General features: G+C 40.1%; 1 protein-coding gene across 5 annotated transcripts in view; it reads left to right on the top strand.

The window, feature by feature from the left end:
* Positions 1-17605, top strand: part of ZRANB3 (zinc finger RANBP2-type containing 3) — a 47226-nt gene that overhangs the window by 8685 nt on the left and 20936 nt on the right. For 2 of the 5 annotated variants that reach the window (XM_044438004.1, XM_044438003.1), the window contains 5 exons: positions 5345-5363; positions 12074-12252; positions 14158-14389; positions 15229-15314; positions 16236-16407. In XM_044438004.1, coding sequence (XP_044293939.1) covers positions 5345-5363; positions 12074-12252; positions 14158-14389; positions 15229-15314; positions 16236-16407 — 688 coding nt within the window. Of the gene's footprint in view, positions 1-5344; positions 5364-12063; positions 12253-14157; positions 14390-15228; positions 15315-16235; positions 16408-17605 lie in introns of those variants that run through there. The other 3 variants (XM_044438006.1, XM_044438007.1, XM_044438005.1) reach the window with 3 other exon arrangements.

Below are 17605 nucleotides of genomic sequence, written 5' to 3'. Positions count from 1 at the left end.
ATCCTCTGAAAAGTAGGACACCTAAGTATGGAGTATTTCCTTTTTCTTTTAAAGTTGATTATATTTCACAAGCAACTACAGAAACTATCCTATTCATTCATATGTATGAATTCATAAAGTTTAAATTATTAGCCTGGTTTTAGGCTTACCGTTTAAGCAAGATGAAAGAAATAAAGTAAAAAGAGGTAGTTTAAGGGTGCATCTTCTACATGATTACTCAGAAGCAAGCACCATTAAATTCCTTGTGGCTTACTCTCAAGTGATTGTGATTAACATAGATGAAATAGTATTAAATATTAAAATGAAAGGTGTGGTCCTGTCAGGATGCTCTTTAGTCTCTGAACTTACAGGCATTCAATATGGAGAAGAATATTTTGGAGAGGGAAGAAGTGAGACTGGAGTGGCTTCAGGATAGCTCATATTCTGGCTCTTCCCCTCCCCTGAACCATGTACTTTTTCACTTCTCTAAGTTTTCCAATCTCAGCAGCTGACTCAGAGGGGTCAGAGAGCTCTGATTCCCAGTTCTCTAGTCAGAGCACTGCCTCCAACCCTGAAGCTGAGAATTCAAAGCATCCTATGGCCCACCCATCAGGCAATGGCTAGGGGCCTTTGGATTATTCTCTTAATGGCCTCTTTTCAAAAGAAACTCGCAGTGCTGGTAAACTGCATACTTCCCTCTGTTTTGAAAAATAAAGTAACAACATCACCAATATTTCTATTTTCCATTCATTCCAAGGAAGGGCAGTTTATGCCCAGTTATGGTGACTGACTGGCCCAAGATCATTCTATGAACTTCACAGCTGAGTAGGGATTTATATTGTTCCTACTTTAGATGTCTTAGAATAAATTAAAGCAAATTCTATGTTATTACTGGATGTGGAACAGCTAGCAGTGGAGTTAAAGGACAAGGATCTCATCATTTTAGGCTCACTTTTAGATTAGAGTAAAATTCCTACATTGTGATGTTTGGTGGAATAAACTTGAAATAAGAATAGCATTGTATTAGTTCACTTACTTTAAGGCTACCCAATGAATAAAACTGATCAGCCGTGGTGATCTCTTAGAAGTTTTATCCAGTAAAGCAACGGTCTAGGATACTGAGTTATTCACATACTCTGTTTTGATACATTTGTCTGTGTCAAAACTTTATACTCTGAAATGAAAAGGAAAGCCTCACTGGTCAAATTAGTGTACTTCGATATAGTCGTCATATAGTTGTCGTGAGCAGATGGTATTTCAATGAGCTAGTCTCAGTTGGGTAACTACCAGTTAAAAGGAAATGACTAATTGAGCTTCAAAGAACAAGATGTCTTGTAGCAGTCAAAACATGTGACAGATTTCAGGTTTGTACCTCAAAATTTTTATCTGACGGTCTGTTTCCTCTGCTTCAGCAGCACATAACCTTTCTACTGGCGTAGGCAGCTAGCTCTGATTTTACTAATATAAGACACAATGAGAAAAATCTTAGAACTAACAGCTGTTAACAAATACCCTCTTGAAACATGCACATGGGCTTACACTTATTCCAAGAGACACCCAGGCATTATTTAATGTTGGTTATAGTGCATTTCTGCAGATTTGTTGTAATGATGCCTGCATGTACACCTCTTTTCCAAAGGGGTTAGTTTAATTAGCATTCAAGAGTCAAGACATGTACATAATGATCATGTTGGGAATTTGCTGTTTGATAAAAGGCATATTAATTCTGAAAATGAATTCATATAAAAACAATTTGCAGAAGGAATGTTGTAGTTTCTGTGTTACAAGTAATTCTAAACATAAATGACTGAACACAAAATGACTACCTCAGACATAAGACTCAAAAGGAGGTCCTTCAAGATTTTCCCCACAACTGAGGGTTCCTGATTCTGATGTGTGTTGTCCAAATCTTCCGCAGGGCTTCAGCAACCACAATGGACCCAGGGCCCAAGGAGGAAGCAAGATTGTGGCCAGGACCACAGAATGGGATCCTGGCCACAGTCTTTCCTCCTGGCCTACTAGGGAAAGGCTGCCATAAACTGGCTAGGCTTCTGGCCAAAAGCTAGTTCAAAGATAAAACAAATTCCTACACACAACACTTAATCAATTGATATCAAAAGCAGCTAAAGGAATGGTGAGTTACAGTTTGTAGGAAAAAGATCGTATGGTAGGACAGGGCTTGAAATAGATCTTTTTAGGGTTCCTGTTGAATCTTTTCTGAAGACAGGGATCAGGTGAAGGAAAACTTCTGTGGTTGCTAAGGACAAGGAATTTTGAAGAAGTTGTATTTGGGAGACGTGTGTAGCCAGAACCAGGTGCACTGGGGGCAAGGATTGATGAGGTTTCTGTCAGAGCCCTGGGTTCTCTTACTTTGGAGTGAGTTCAGCAAGGGAGCAAGAGCCAGAAGACAGCCAAGAATACTAGACTGGTCATGCACTACATATGTGGTGGTATCAGACCTTTTGGAAAGGCCAGGAACACGAGGTTTTTTTGTACTGTTTGAAGAAAGGAAATCATGTCCCTGGGTGAAATAAAGGCTGCAAGAATGTTCCGTTTGACACCTTTGATCTTCTTTGTCACAAATCATTTCAAGCCAGAACATTTCTACAATTACTATACTTCTGCCTGACTACAATACTTACCACTAACTGTGCAACACTGAGGAGTATACAGTTCTTTACCTGGGGTTGTACGCCTAACTTACGTCCTGATGCATTGATCTTACCATGATTGATTGAATTATACTTATGAGTCTTAACCTGAGTGCATGACCAGAAATTCCTGACTTAATGGTACAACTGATTATCACCCATTATGACTGGAGATGCATGCCCTCCAGGTTCATTTGAATGCACTGTGCCAGCCTGGACTATTTAATGTGGCAGCACACAATATCAAATACTGAAGCAAAGTGTTTGTGCAGTTTTTATGCCAAGTGGCCAGCCGACACACGGTTTAGAGGAGTTTATTACAGAAATATGGAATATAACATTAAACTAATATACATTTACCATGCTTATATGATCAATTTATATTGTTTTATTGGATTCTATTTATTTATGGTTGTGAGCCACCCCGAGGCTTTGGCAAATGGAGCAGCATAGAAGTCCCCTAAATAAATAAATAAATTTCTAACAAGATGCTATATATAATTTATTTATTTATTTATTTAGAACATTTCTATGCCGCCCCATTCGCAAAAAGTCTCGGGGCGGCTTACAAAATAAACAGTCATATAATTAACCTTAAAAGACTGGAAACATCTCTGCACAAGCATAAAAACCCAATAAGTACAATCAATAATTAACAATTAAAATAACTTTTAAATAAAAAGGTCTTGGCCTGGCGCTGAAAAACAAATAATGAATAATGCTTGGTTGTTTTCTTTCTCAAAGTCTGAACCTTAACCCTTCCTCTCTTCTCCCCCAGTCCTCAAACACCCTAGTGGACTCAAAGATGTTGTTGCATCTACCACACTTATGGCTTGCTGCAGTCTGTCTGAACTTGGGTTTTTGGGAAAGTTACTGGGATTTTTCTTGTCTGGAGTGTATAATACTCCATGCACCTGATGAAGTTGGCTATGATCCATGGAAGGTTAGGCCAAAATCAATTGGTTCATCTTTAAAGTGCCAGAAGATTTTGCATTTTTTGCAAAAGACTCCCATTGCTACCCTTGGTAAATGGTTACTTGAAGAGACATAATTTCTGTTAGAGTGTCTACCAGTCAGGGGTTTCACAGCAATTAGTCCAGTCAGATATCCCACATCCAAATTACAAGATGGATTTTAATATTAGGCATGATAAGCAACTTAAATGTAAAATGAACTTTTACATCTTGAGCATATGCTTGTTTCATCATGAAATTGTGTGATAAGATAGTGGCTTGGGGTCAGAGAGCCCGTTCCATGAGTAGAAAGTCCTTCGCTCCAGTTGCTCAAATAGAGGCTTTTGATGCCTATCCTTTCTCCTTTGTTATAGTGATGACAATGGGAAGTAGCATACCTACAAGAACTGTATAAATCTAACCACCCTAGCTGCTAGACTAGGATCTAATGAAAAGCTAGAATGATGCCAACAAACAGTGGTGCCTCTCTCCAACCTTGTGCTCCCTGTGATCAAGCGGTATGGCCATATGGTTGACAGAGAATTAAAAAAATGCAAGATTGCAGGACTCATACTGTGAGCCATCATCCACTACAGAGTTCTGGATCTTTCTCCAAACAATGAGCTCATGGCAAAGCTGGCTTCCTGTATCTCTATTTATGGTTCAGTTCTCAGTCCCCAAATCACCTGCACCACCTTCTCATCACCACAGATGGAAATTGTTTTCCCCAAAGGCAGTCAGAATGACCTTTCAGAGCATCTGAAATGATTTTACAGAGTGGCGTTTCTCTATCACTACAGCCCTGAAAAGATCATTTGTGTGTCACCACTGTACTTAGAGAAAACACTCCGCAGCATTGGCTGTGTAAGTTGGCATTGCATTGGCAAGAATCGAGCGTCTCCTGCACAGTAGCCAGTGGTGCCAATGGGAAGTGGTGGGAGAGGCCGGCATTGCATGCCTGAGATCAAGCTGCTGCTCTCTGTAGTTGGGGCTGCTGACTTTTCTCAAAACTGAACTGCCACCACTCTGTGGAACTGCATTCTTCCATAAATGGAACATGAAATGTGTGAACTGACCTTCACGAGCACGTTTTTTAAGTAACAGTGTATTTTATCACTCCTTCTCTTTCCTGTAATGAATATCTTAGTTATTTCTGCATAGTAAAACATGTATAATTTTCAGACTGTGAACATGATAAATGCTGTAAGTAGGAGGAGGTAGAAGGCAGAGTTGGCTCAGTTTAAGAATTTCCTCCGAAAAGCATGAGGCAGCAGCATACGTGCCACTTTTCCCATTTTATCCTCACAACAGCCTTGTGAGCTTGATTATGCTGAGAGAGAGTGAATGGGCCAGGGATACCTAATGAATTTCATGGCCGCGTGATGATACGAGCCCAGGTGTCACAGGTCCTCATCTAACACATAAATCAATAGACTACACTGGTTCTTTGAAGTACATGTACTGTAATCAGGATCTGAGCTTATGCAGGGAGCCTCCACTGGATTTCAAGTCCAATGCCTTAACGATTCAGCCCAGGGAGCTTCTTTTTGCATGAAAACACACTGTGCATTCTGGAAACAAGATCTTGGCCATACCCAGTAAGATTTTCCTTCTCACTTCCCCCACAGCCTTGTCGAAGAGGCCTCAGTATGGTATCAGAAGATGCTCCTTTCATTTTCAAGATTAGGCATGCTATAGCTTAGTAGCTTAGTTTCCTTACGATTTTGGTTGTTTCCTAACGTCTACATTTTTCCTTCCTAGGTGTATGATTGCAGATGAGGTACGTGGTTTTCCATCAGTTTCATCTATTCTGCTATAACCACTTGTTTGAGATTGTTTTAAACAAAAGTATGACTGCTCATAACTTTTTTCCTGGCATCTATTTACATCTTTGTGGATAAAACACTAAATAGAGGAACCCTCCCCAAATATTTGGTGTGGGTATAAATTTAAAAGCCATGGCAATAAAAATAAACTCATAAATCAGCTCTGAAAACACAGACTAAAGAACATAACTACAAGAGACTTTTCAAAGGTTGATGTACCTTTCTGTTTTCAGAAGTGAATTTTCTGCAACTCTGCAGGTTTTTTATGGTTTGGATCCAGGGAACTGGATCAGGATTCCTCTTTGCTCCCCTTGTATCCTCATTCTGAAGCTGATCCCATGGGAACCTGTAAGTTCAAGAGTCCCCAGTGTGGTGCTGATAGTTGCTGTGGTACCTTTGTGTACCTCCAATGGCATCCATGAATGGGGTACCCAGTGTAGTGCCAGTGGACACCCCCTTTCTCAATTCTGTATAATTCTTCTGAAAAAATAAATGCCTACAGACATTTCTGAAACACATATTTAAAAGAAGCATTCCCTCTTTTGCACTTGCATCTATTAATCTAAATTAGACAGTCCTTTATTAAAGGGATATTGTGATATTCAATACAATTTGCTGATGAGACACAGCCTAAGTGCCATAGGCACCAAAGTGGTGCTTCATTGAAAACCTTTTTGTGGTGGTAGTCACCACAGTTCTCAAATTTCCAAATGTACTCATGGTCCCCAAAAGGTTGGGGATCCCTGTTCTGGAACAACTTGCAATGGGGTGCCAGGGGGCTGGAGTGGAAGGGAGGAATCAGGCCACCTTGTTCAGAATTGCAAGATATATGAGATCAATGTATGTCAGCCTATCTTCTACTAGGCTGCCTGAATAGCCATGAAATTGGTATTACAATCGTCAGACTGTGTTGTGTTAGATTGCTTAATAACACTGGACCTGTCAAATTTTTGTCACCTGATTTTAATTACTGGAACACATTGGTCGAGGTAATTACTCCTTTAGGTGAAGGCCTCAACTGACTGAAGAAATGATTGCGAATATATATATTATTAGTCAATGACCACTTTCACAATTACATAAAAACTTGATTTGAGAGATAATTGGCTTCATATGAAACAGCAAGATGACAAAGGGCTACACTATTAAAGACTTAAGAACATATCAGGAAAGTCAATTTCCTTAAAATTAGTTGATCATATTTGGAAGGCAAACTGCAGTTTTTCTTCACACTTAGGTGGATACAATGTAACTTACCTCTGAGTAAATGGTGTATATGATTATGCTGTGTTCAGGATTTGGATTGCAGAAATGGACAAGTTTGCTGTTGCATGAATTACTGTATGCAATATATTTTTCATTAAGATAAATAGGAGTTGAAGCTGAACCAAAGGAAATGTGCTTTGTTTTTGAAATACTATCTCTTAATGCAATGATACAATGTATTATGTTGTAAGACTGGCAAGTACTCCTTGTTCAATACCTGAGAAGCACTTCAGATTTACAACTCTTCATTGAAGCTGTCTTTTGTTTTTATGTGATAGAAGTTCTGAGAGATGGGTTGACGAACAAGCTTTGTAAGCTTAAAAGGACTTCTAGGAAAGGGGGCTGGGGCAGTCTACAGAATAAGAAGGCATTGTGGAAGAAGGTCTGCCTTTCTGAAGCTCTTCTTGGATTTTCATACAGTTCTTAATTGCAACTTCTTCAGTGTGTCACAGTGGGAGATATAGGTATTTTACTTAGCAAGCAATGGCTCTGTGTTTGAAGTAAGTGTAAATTTTAGTGCTGACAATCCATAGTAATTAAACCTACATATGCCACCCCCCTCAGTTACAGAAGAACTTGCTCAAACTGGGCTTCACCTTGTTCTTTAACATATTGGGTTTTGTTTTCGCTTTTAATGACAGAGGAAGGTATTTAGAAAATAAATGAGATTCAAAGCAGCAAGTAATTACCTTGCTGCTCTTCAATTTAGTGCTACTTTCATTAGTAGTTTTCGTTTGCAGTGAGGTACAGACACAAGGTTTAAAATAAACACTTCATTATCAGTTATCTGCTTCCAACAGGTAGTGGTAGGATACTTAACATGGTAGCTTTTGTGGACTGGAGTACAATGAAGAACTTTAATAATAACTGAAGTAGACATAAAGAAGCCTTTCAGAGTAAGTGTATCAAATTAAGTTGCAGAACTTCCTTAGGGCACTGAAGCATTCCTCTTTGTAGCTACAGAAGTTCAAACAGATGAAAACAATGATTTGCATCAACTTAAGCTTTCTCCACTTGACTAAATTAACATCCATGTATACTTTGAATTTTTCTTTTTACTAACTAGGCTTTCCCCCTATAAATTATTTGTCTTGAAGGAAATACAAGCAAGAATTGATTTACAATTGGAACAACAGTCTTTAACAAGATATATGTTGTTGAATGATAAATAGAAGTTCAACAACGGAAGGTCTTTTCAACAAATATTGGTTGGGCAAAGCATTTGAACAGGTGGTTACTGCATAAATTTAGATCCTCTTGGATAAGACTGATTTATCTTGACTTGAATGCCTAGTTTCCTGCCTAGTTTTGATGCAGGGACTGCCTTGGTCACTGTGAGAGGTGGTCTGCACCAGAGAAGGCAACCGTGGACTCCATGGGAGCTTTGAATACTATCCACCATCATATCTGTTGGGGCCTAGCCTCGGTCTTGCTCTTGCCTGTTAGTTATTGTTAGAATTTGACTGATGCCTGGAAGACACAGTCACATGTCAAGATTGATGTGGGAGAGGCTCCATCAGTCTTCTCAAGCAAAGGTAACTAGGAGTTGGGACATTCTCCATCCAGCTGCAGTTTGAGGGGTTCACAAACGTGAGAACTGTTAGCCTCTCCGGGAACCTTGCATGTTGGGAGATGTAGCTTGCAGACATGTCTCTCAGCCTGAAGTCTCACCCATGAAGGGCAGAAGAGGAACATCCAAGTAGGAGAAGAATTCTAGAACACAATGCATATATGCTGCAGGGTCCTGCAGGGTTGTCTCCTATACTTTTTCACATTTAAATGCAACCAAGGCTGGTTAAAATATTTTATTAAACTACTATTCCCTGAAGTAATATTGACTACTATTATTCCTTAAAATAATATTGAAATATGATTACCTAGGTTTACCAAAATGCTTAATTCTCAACCTGTGCAAGGAGATGCCTGTCATGGATTAACTCCTCTGACCACTCAGGACAGGTGGGGAACATGGGGTCAGGCTTTTTGTCCTGGTCATGACTCTTGTGGCTTCTCTTTGACCACCTTGCCTCTGCCCACAATGAAATTCAATCTAGTTTCTCTTTCAGTAAACTCGCTACTTAAGCCTCTTATACCTTACTGTCTTTTCAGAGTCTTTATACCTACAAACCCTGTAGTTTGTCTTCTCTCCTTTTTCTATTTCCTGCTTTGAGAGGCTCCTCTTTTCTTGCTTTTTTCTTCTTTTGCTTTGAGAAGCTCCAAATCAGGAAAGGGGAAAAGAAAGTTCAGTAATGCACATTAGAGTTGTCCAGCTTGGAACTGTCGCTCATAAAGCAGCTCCCCCACTCAAAGCAATCAAATTGCTCACTGCTTCTTTGTATCCCAAGGATTCTCTATTAGAAACAGCACTTGTTTCCAGGCAAAGCCTGCACTCCACTCCACTGATGCTGATGCTATGACAGCAAGCACAGTACAGTAAATAGAAGCTATTCATGTCAGACTCCTTTGGAACAGGAAGATGTGCGATTGCACATCCTCCTTGCTTCCCACTTCACCTAGAACCAATCCAGATATCAATCTAGAGGGCTTTGGCAAGGAATGTAAGCAATTAGATGGAAAAGGTCAAGTTTTGCTCATCCAGTTCATGTAAAAATCTCTTCTATTTCCTAAGGTGCTTCTCTTGAATCCAGTGAAACGTGGATTGAAGCAGCAGTAAGGCTTGTGAGATCCTTGCCTTGGTGCTTGGAATTTCCTCCACAGGATCCTTTGAGCAGGGGCAGTTAGGTGATATTAGCAATAAGGAGCTGGATAGTTTCACTCCACTTATTCAGAGAGATATGTTCACATATGAACAATTGTTTCCAGCACAAGCCTTTGGATCTCTTGGCATTGGCCAGGGAACACTCCAGACTCATTTAGGGACTCATTCTCCTATCTCAAACCAAAAGCATGAACAGGCTCACTAAATCAGGATCACCACACCTCAGCCATCCTCAGTATCCATGCTTGGGTGCAAAGTGCTAGGAAACATATCAATGGGAACACCTGTTCAAGAACCACACTGCAGACTAGTTTCCTGATTAGTTTTAATTGGTTTGCTTTTATTTGAAATTTTAACTATTATTGGTTTTAATCTCTTGTAAACTTCCTGGAGCCTATGGTATTGAGATGGTTCATAGAAATTGAAATAAATAAAAAATAATAGTTGTGATGTTAGATATTGACCTAGGCGAGAATAGTTTATTTCTAGGGCCTTCCCATCCAGGATCTCTGGCCTCCTGAAGTCAAGCCCCACAGTATAAATTGCTTGAAATGCCAAGCATCATGCCTCTTGATCAAGTACTTGGCTTACAATGTGGTCCCCTCAGTTTTAGTGAGAACGGACCACACTATTGCCCTTAAATCATTAGACAGACAAGAAATCAAAAGGCCTGCATAAAGAGGTCTCCTCCTTTCTACTCTGGACAGAACGCAACATCCCATCCATTAATTTACAGCATACGCATCCATCAAAACAGGTCAATGTTCTAAGATGACAGTGCCTCAATCCCCGAGGATAAACTTTACTGTCACTGTGGTGTCCTCTGGATGGAGCTTTTTGCCTCTCCTCTCAGCAGGCAGATGCCACACTTCTGCAGACACATTGTGTAAACAAACCAGTGTTCCTTCCCTCCATGATTAGACTTCTCGCCCCAAGGACTGGTCTGTCGTTTGGACCCGGACTGGCTACATCTAGCCATTTGGTTACTCAGCACACTAGGCTGTTCTGTCAAGGTAACTAACACCCTGCTATCCTTTAGGAAACCATCAACCAGCCAAATTTATGAAATAGCTGGAAAGAGCTTCTGTATTGGTTTGGAAAGAAGCATCTGGATGGCAAGAAATCTGGATTCAAGGAATTGCTTGTTTCTCCAAATGCAGCTAGACAAGGGAATCGGAGTGAACACACTTCACGGATGAGCTACAACCAGGCTACAAGCCACTTGGTTCTCACCTGCTCCTTCAGTGATTCCTCAGAGGGGCAGCACTGCTATCTCCTCTAGATACCTTGATTCCCGCTTCGGAGCCTGCATGTTATCAGCTCTTAACCTGTTCAACTATTGAGCTAAGAACTATCTTGCTACATTTTCTTTCTTTCAAAATGCTATTCTTTATAGCTAGAATATTCATTAAAAGGGTCTGAGAGCTTTCTCTAAGAATGGTATAGAAAAGCTTTAAATAAGTAAATAAACTAGCTGTACTCTTCAGCCACACTCTTCCATCATTTTCAGAATTAATACTGTTTTTCACTGAACACGGGGACTGACTCTCCCATCTTCTGCCCTAGTCCCTTTCACCCATCTGACTGGGTCTGACACCCCTCAGAGTTTTGCAAGGCAGCAAAAAGTTCCTTATAATAAATAGGGAGCTGTGAGGCTAATACTCCTCATTTGTCTTGTTCCACCCTACTGCATTGGGAATGAAGCCCTTCCCTTCCACCCTCCCTATTGGGCTCAAGTCATGAATTTATTTTTTGCAGCCTGTGAGGTTAAAATGCTCTTCAAACTTGCACAAGCCATAGCACAAGGCCCCAAAGCCATGGCTACCTCAGTGGTTTTTCTCTACTTTAGAAGAAATAGTAAGGGCAGCTGCTTGGTCCTCAACCCTGTCATAAGTGGAAACAAATGCTTTGGACATAGAATATTAGACTAGGTTTCCCCTCAGACTGAGTTTCAGCCTGCTTTGGAGCACATTCCACAATGGATGTCTCCTTTGCACTGTATGGGAATGGAAACTTGGGTGCCTACCATGAAGTTCCATTCCAATTTCATGCCCACAGGAGACATCCATACTGCATCCTGTGCCAGTCTGCTCACTCTCATTAACCTACATTTTCTGGATGGAGAGTGCTGATCCCTAAGAGATGATGTTTTGGTTCTATTTCTTCCTTTTTTTCCTGGCTCCTCAGCCTTGAGTCGGCTTAAAAGCACAGCTAGGAAACAACTGGTAGGGAGATGCTGCAGCGGCCAGGACCAAGGCACACAGCCTGGTCACATGTTTCTTGCTTGTCCTGCGTAGTGAGAGGAGCTGACCCATGAGTAGCACCTCCTACAAGGCAGAATGTAACTTTATGGTAAGTGCTCAATTTACCACATAAGATTTTTAATGGGTAGTTACATTTTGTCTGTGTATTTTGCTTTACTAAACTGCCCAGAAAGCTCCTCTGCAGGGTGAAATACAGTATCTTTGGGATATCGAAGTGATTGGTTGTAGCTTTGCTTAGTTCATTTATAAGCAGAATTTGCTATACTTTCTCATATTAAGGTCCTGGGAATGCATCACAATAGTAATTATAATCCAGTTCAGGGGAACAGCTAATATAGGCACTACATACTTTCCACTTTTTTTAGAAACAGCCCTTAACTTAATTTCTCCCTCTTTTCTGTTGAGTGCATCACAGATGGGCTTGGGGAAGACCATCCAAGCCATAGCTGTATCATACTACTACAAGAATGAATGGCCTCTGCTAATAGTGGTGCCCTCATCTCTGAGGTACCCTTGGGTAGATGAGCTGGAGAAGTGGATCCCAGAACTCTGTCCAGATGACATAATTATCATTCAGAATAAAACTGATGTTTGGTGAGTGCTGTGTTAACAGTGGTATTGCCTTGCTAACCCCAACTCTGTGTGTCAGAAGGCATAAGGTGATCTGAGGCACCTGTGGCATTAATCATTTCCCAAGCAGCAGTGGAACAATGGGAGATATAGGCCTTGCTGACCTTCCTTGCAGATTTTGTCCACTGGAAGGGATGTGCTGAACCCTATTTTAGCTCTCTCAACCTTCAGAAAATGCACTTATAAAAAGATTTGAGCTATACTTTTATCTTTCATTGGATGAATGAAAAAATTAGCATTTTCTTCTGAAATGTTAATGAATGAAACAGTACAGATAACTGCCCAGAGAGCCTTGGCTATTTGGCAGTATAACAGTGAAATAAGTGGCTTTCAAATGTTTGAACATTTAAAAAAAGCAAAGCCTGGATTACTGGAAATACCAACTTTAGTTAGTATTAAATTCAGTTGGACATCGTGCTAGTCTTCTTTTGATTACCTAAATGAGGAAGTTAAAGTTTGCTTGTGTCTAATATCTAAAATAAGTTAGACAATATAAAATAATGTGTAGTTCATTAATGCCTACTTTTTAGGTAACTATTTTCATAAGACATTAAGTTATATATATCTTTGAGATTAAATTAGATTTAATGAATCAAAAGATCTTTTCTCTGGTTTATCTTACTCCCAAATATCACACAACCATGGTTTGACAGCATATGGAAGATGTTCAGGCCTGCATGCCACCCTTTCCTCATTTTCTTGTATCCTCCCATGCTACTATTTTCTTAGCAAACTGTTTATTTTATTAAATTGATATTCTGCTTTTTTCCTTCAAAGAACCTAACACAGTTTACAAGATCACCCTCCTCTACATTTTATCGTATTGCATCTAAACTGTCAAAAGCAGTTTGTCTTTGACTTTCAAGCCCAAACTGAAAACAATTATTTGACCATGAATTGAAATACGTTTTAAAAGGCAAGTGCAAGCCATAGTTGGCCTTTTTAATTACTTATTTGATTTAAATGCTGCCCAATTAGCTATAGGCTCTCTGGGCAGCTTGCTTACAGTCAAAAGAGTAAAGTTCAACAATACAATGAAACAATAGTATCAATAAAATTAATATTAATAATAATGATAAAATGTACTTACCAAGCTATGGTAATGGGGAGGAGGAAGAGAGATCTTGCTGTTATGGTTTAGCATTATGATTTACTAAATATTTTGAATATTTGCTTTCATTCTGTATTGCAGTAATTCACAAAAACCTAGACTATAGGTGATCAACCAGTGGTAGATTGAGGAACACATGCTTACTGTCAGACACATGTGCAAATTCCCTCCCCCCCCCCCCCCAAGCACCCATCTTAGCATTCAGGGAGGGAAAGGTTTAAATTTCATTGCAGTTCCCCAGTCTGGAAACAACTCTGCCTTGTGTCAGTCACCTCAATACAGAAAAATATGCACAGGTGGCCTGTGGGCATATGGGGGTAATTCACTGTGTTGTCCTCCAAATATAAATTCTGTTCTAGGGAGCCTGCCATTCAAGAAAGTGGCAGGGGAAATTAGGCAGTGGCTGTTTTGACACCCTTGGCCTCCTCAGCTCAGGTTTCATACAACCTGTGGGCCCAGTTGACTGTATGTGGCCTACAGAAACTGAACTCTAAGGGTCTTAACCTTGCAGCCTTGTTGGCTAAAATTTTGCTCTCCCTGTTTAAAGGCACTTCCTGCTCATGAATCAGATGTAGTCTCTAAATAAAATGTTGATAAGTTTAAAATTATGTAAAAATCTTGAAATTCCACTAGAAATAATGTGTTAGGACCCTCAATACACTGTGCACTTAAATCATTAATATAAGCAGTGGATGGTTGTCCATTGAAGATGACATTCCTAATGTGGTCACAGAAAGTTTTGCTATTTCCGTCTTCAGGAAGATATCTACAAGCAAAGTGACTGTGCTGGGTTATGGTTTGCTAACTTCAGATGCACAGACTTTAATTGATGCTCTACACAAACAGAAATTCCAAGTAGTCATAGTTGATGAGTCTCACTACATGAAATCCAGAAATGCAGCTCGTAGCAAGATCTTGTTGCCAATTGTACAAAATGCTGTTCGGGCCATTCTGCTTACTGGAACCCCTGCTTTAGGAAGGCCTGAAGAGGTAATGGATATAATTTTATCTTTCTAAGGCCTATTGGCATGTTATAACCAAACTATGATAGATTATTGGGAAATGTGTTTTTGGTGTTGGTGCTTCCTTTGTGCGTCCAGAATCTCTCCCTCTTTCCTTTGCTTTTGGTAACTATAAGTTGCTATACTATCTGACTTCCAGTAAAGTATGTTTTGTGGCAACTTTTGTTAATTGATTTTGTTTTGTATCAGCAAGAAAATAGTGCTGGATGCAGCTGATCTGGATGTTTTGGCAAACTATTGTTGCTGCAATCCATGAAGTGAATGAGGGAATCAAAGCATGGAAAATAGGGAGGAAACACAGATCCCAGAAGTTTCTGTGTCATGTGAACTGTGCATAAAATAAAGCCATGCATTGCTTTCCCCTTCATAAAGCAGTTTGCAATGTGCAGTAGAACTCAGTTCTGTATCTGAATGCCTTTTGTTTAACACTGAGATTTGTGCAGATAAAACTTTGGAACTGCAGGGATGGCCTTGGGTTTGTATTGTGGTAGGGACAATTGCTGGAGTGGAAGAGCCCCAATTTCCATCAAGGAAAGAGGTCAAAGAAGTGGTAGGGGTGGCAGAAGGGTTGTTTCTCTCTTTCTTTTTCAGTCTATGCAAGCAGTAAGCTCAAAGCAATGCACGCCTTTGCTGGAAATTTGAAAGACTGTTGGGCTTAAACTAGTAAAAACAATTCCCATATTCTTTGGGTGTGATCAGGGTAAGACATCACAATGTTGCAGGCACTTCTAGGGGAGTGCTGTGCTTCAGTTTTTTACTGGTACCCCTTTGGTCTATGGCAGTCACAAACACACTTCTTGTCTACAGCTTTTCATGCAACTTGAAGCGCTTTGCCCCAGAAAATTTGGGACATGGTCCGAATTTTCAAAGAAGTACTGTGATGCACGTGTCAGGTACTGTGATGATTTCTTCACCTGTTTCACACCTGTTTCCTGTCTTTGAATACAATGCAAACAGTGACCAGTTCTAGCTCGGTGTAGTGACAAGAAAGAAAAGGTAATATTGCAGTCACCTTTGTTAGTCAACCTGATGCCTTCCAGATATTTTGGATTGCAGTTCCCTTAAGCTTGGGAGTATGGTTGATGGCTAGGGATTCTGGGAGTTGTAGTCCAAAGCTTCTGCAGAGCAACAGCTTGCTTAAGCCTCTGAGCTAAACATCACTCTTGCTGTTTCTGGTGCAAGCACAGTCCCATGCTAAGAAATATTTCTGTGATTTGAGCAGGAGCAATACAAATCCTTTCCACTCACTGAGTGCATAACTTTCTGGGTTGGAATTGAAAACCAACCAAGAGCTTTTTCATGTGCACCAAATCTTCCCCATGTTATTTCTTTGCACATACTGAACTTCACATATGGGCATCTCTAGGAGGCATTTTGAGGAATACTCTATTTATGGCAGGATTGAACAGCGCCAACCATACATGATAAATTAACAGTGTATATGTTCTAAAGCAGCCTTTGGCAGCAATAACATTTGACTGAACACATGCTTTGCTTTTTGCAAGCAGACTTGAGCCATAGGATAAAATGTCAGTGGACTTGAGCTGTGTGTGTGTGTGTGTGTGTGTGTGTGTGTGTGTGTGTTCATGTTCATTCCTGAACCAGCTTTGAGTTTCCTGCTAAAATTAAAACAAACGAAAGCAACCATCCCAGACCAGTGCTATAATGGCAGTAGAGTTTCCTATGTATGTTGTTCGCTTTTCCCCAGAGGTATGGAATACTGATCTGGTATCCTTGTGTGCTTCCTCTTTGCCAAGTCAAGTATTCACTGATGCCTATTTAAATTACCTATCCTATTTTTCATTTGTCTCCAGATTTTTTGGCAAGAGACGACAGTGGGACTGCAGAGGAGCTTCAAATTTAGATGAACTGCACCAGTTACTAAGTAATGTGATGATTCGGCGAATGAAGAATCAAGTTTTAACTCAGTTGCCACCTAAAATCAGGCAACGAATTCCTTTTGATCTTCCCCAAACTGTTGCTAAGGTAAACTAATGGGTGATTAACAACCATTCTGCTTCTGGCAAAGAAGTCCTCCAATAACTGTGAACAGGGGGAGGGGATGCATTTTTATGTACATAGTGAATGTTTGTAGAATACAAAGTGCTCAGAGAGCTTTCATGGTGTGACTAGGCAGTATGTATTCAGCAGTTATTTTCAGTGCTGCCCTTGTCATGAACCTCAGTTTCTGAGCTTCAAAAAATCCCTACAATGTACAGGGGAGTGTCATTCTGACTGAGCAAAGGCAGAAAGCCTGGCATGGATTCTGCCTTTTTGTGCAGCCTCTGTGCTTTTAGTGAGAAAGAGACTCGTGTAAGTGGCATATTACCTTTTCAGAAAAATGAGAAAGTTTTCTGGGTGGCATCTGAGTATCCTATGATTTCAGTATCTCCTTGACTACTTTAACAATACTTGATATGGTTGAACTACTTAGAACCTGGCTACCAGAAGGACCACCCATACATGCCTACCCAACCATTACGTTCTGAGCAAGAGGCCATCCTGAAAGGGCCATCCCTCAAGCAGGTGAGAGGGATGGTAAATAGAAGGGCCTTTTCAGTGGCTGCCCCGACCTGTAGAATAGGCTCCCTAGAGAAATTCACCTGGTGCCAACTTTCATTTTGGCACCAGGCAAAAACATTTCTTTATGCATCATAATAGTTTCAATAATTGATGTTAATAATTAATTTTAGATGTTTTTAATTTTATTGAACTTTTATTATTTTTATGGTTGCCCATTCTTGTCATGTTTTAGAATGACTTAAATTGTTTTTGTTATTAATTTGCTTATATTTTGATGATGGCTTTTAATGTTTTGCAGTATATTTTTTACTATTGACTGTTGTATGCTGCCCAGGGAGTCTTTTGAACTATTTGGCACCTTATATATAGAACAATATATAAATGTATAAAATAAACTCTCCAGAAACTTGACAGTGTCTTGAGGTAAAACTTTTAGTCTCTCTAGAGTGCACTTGGCACCTCATACCATGCTAGGGGGCACTGGGGTATGCAGGAAAAAAGGGAACCCCCCCCCCCCATTTTTTTCAGCAGTAAACCTATGCTGGATTCCTGGTCCCTCTGTGGAGGCCTTCCTTGTAAAGGTGGATATGCAAGTTTGGATACAGTCTCATTTTACATTGACTGCCGTAATTCTATTAATGTTCTTTTTTTCGCTTCGACT

The sequence above is a fragment of the Varanus komodoensis genome, unplaced genomic scaffold (assembly GCF_004798865.1).
Source record: "Varanus komodoensis strain SLA01 unplaced genomic scaffold, ASM479886v1 scaffold32, whole genome shotgun sequence".
NCBI lineage: Eukaryota > Metazoa > Chordata > Lepidosauria > Squamata > Varanidae > Varanus > Varanus komodoensis.
This window is presented reverse-complemented; position numbering and strand designations above follow the sequence as displayed.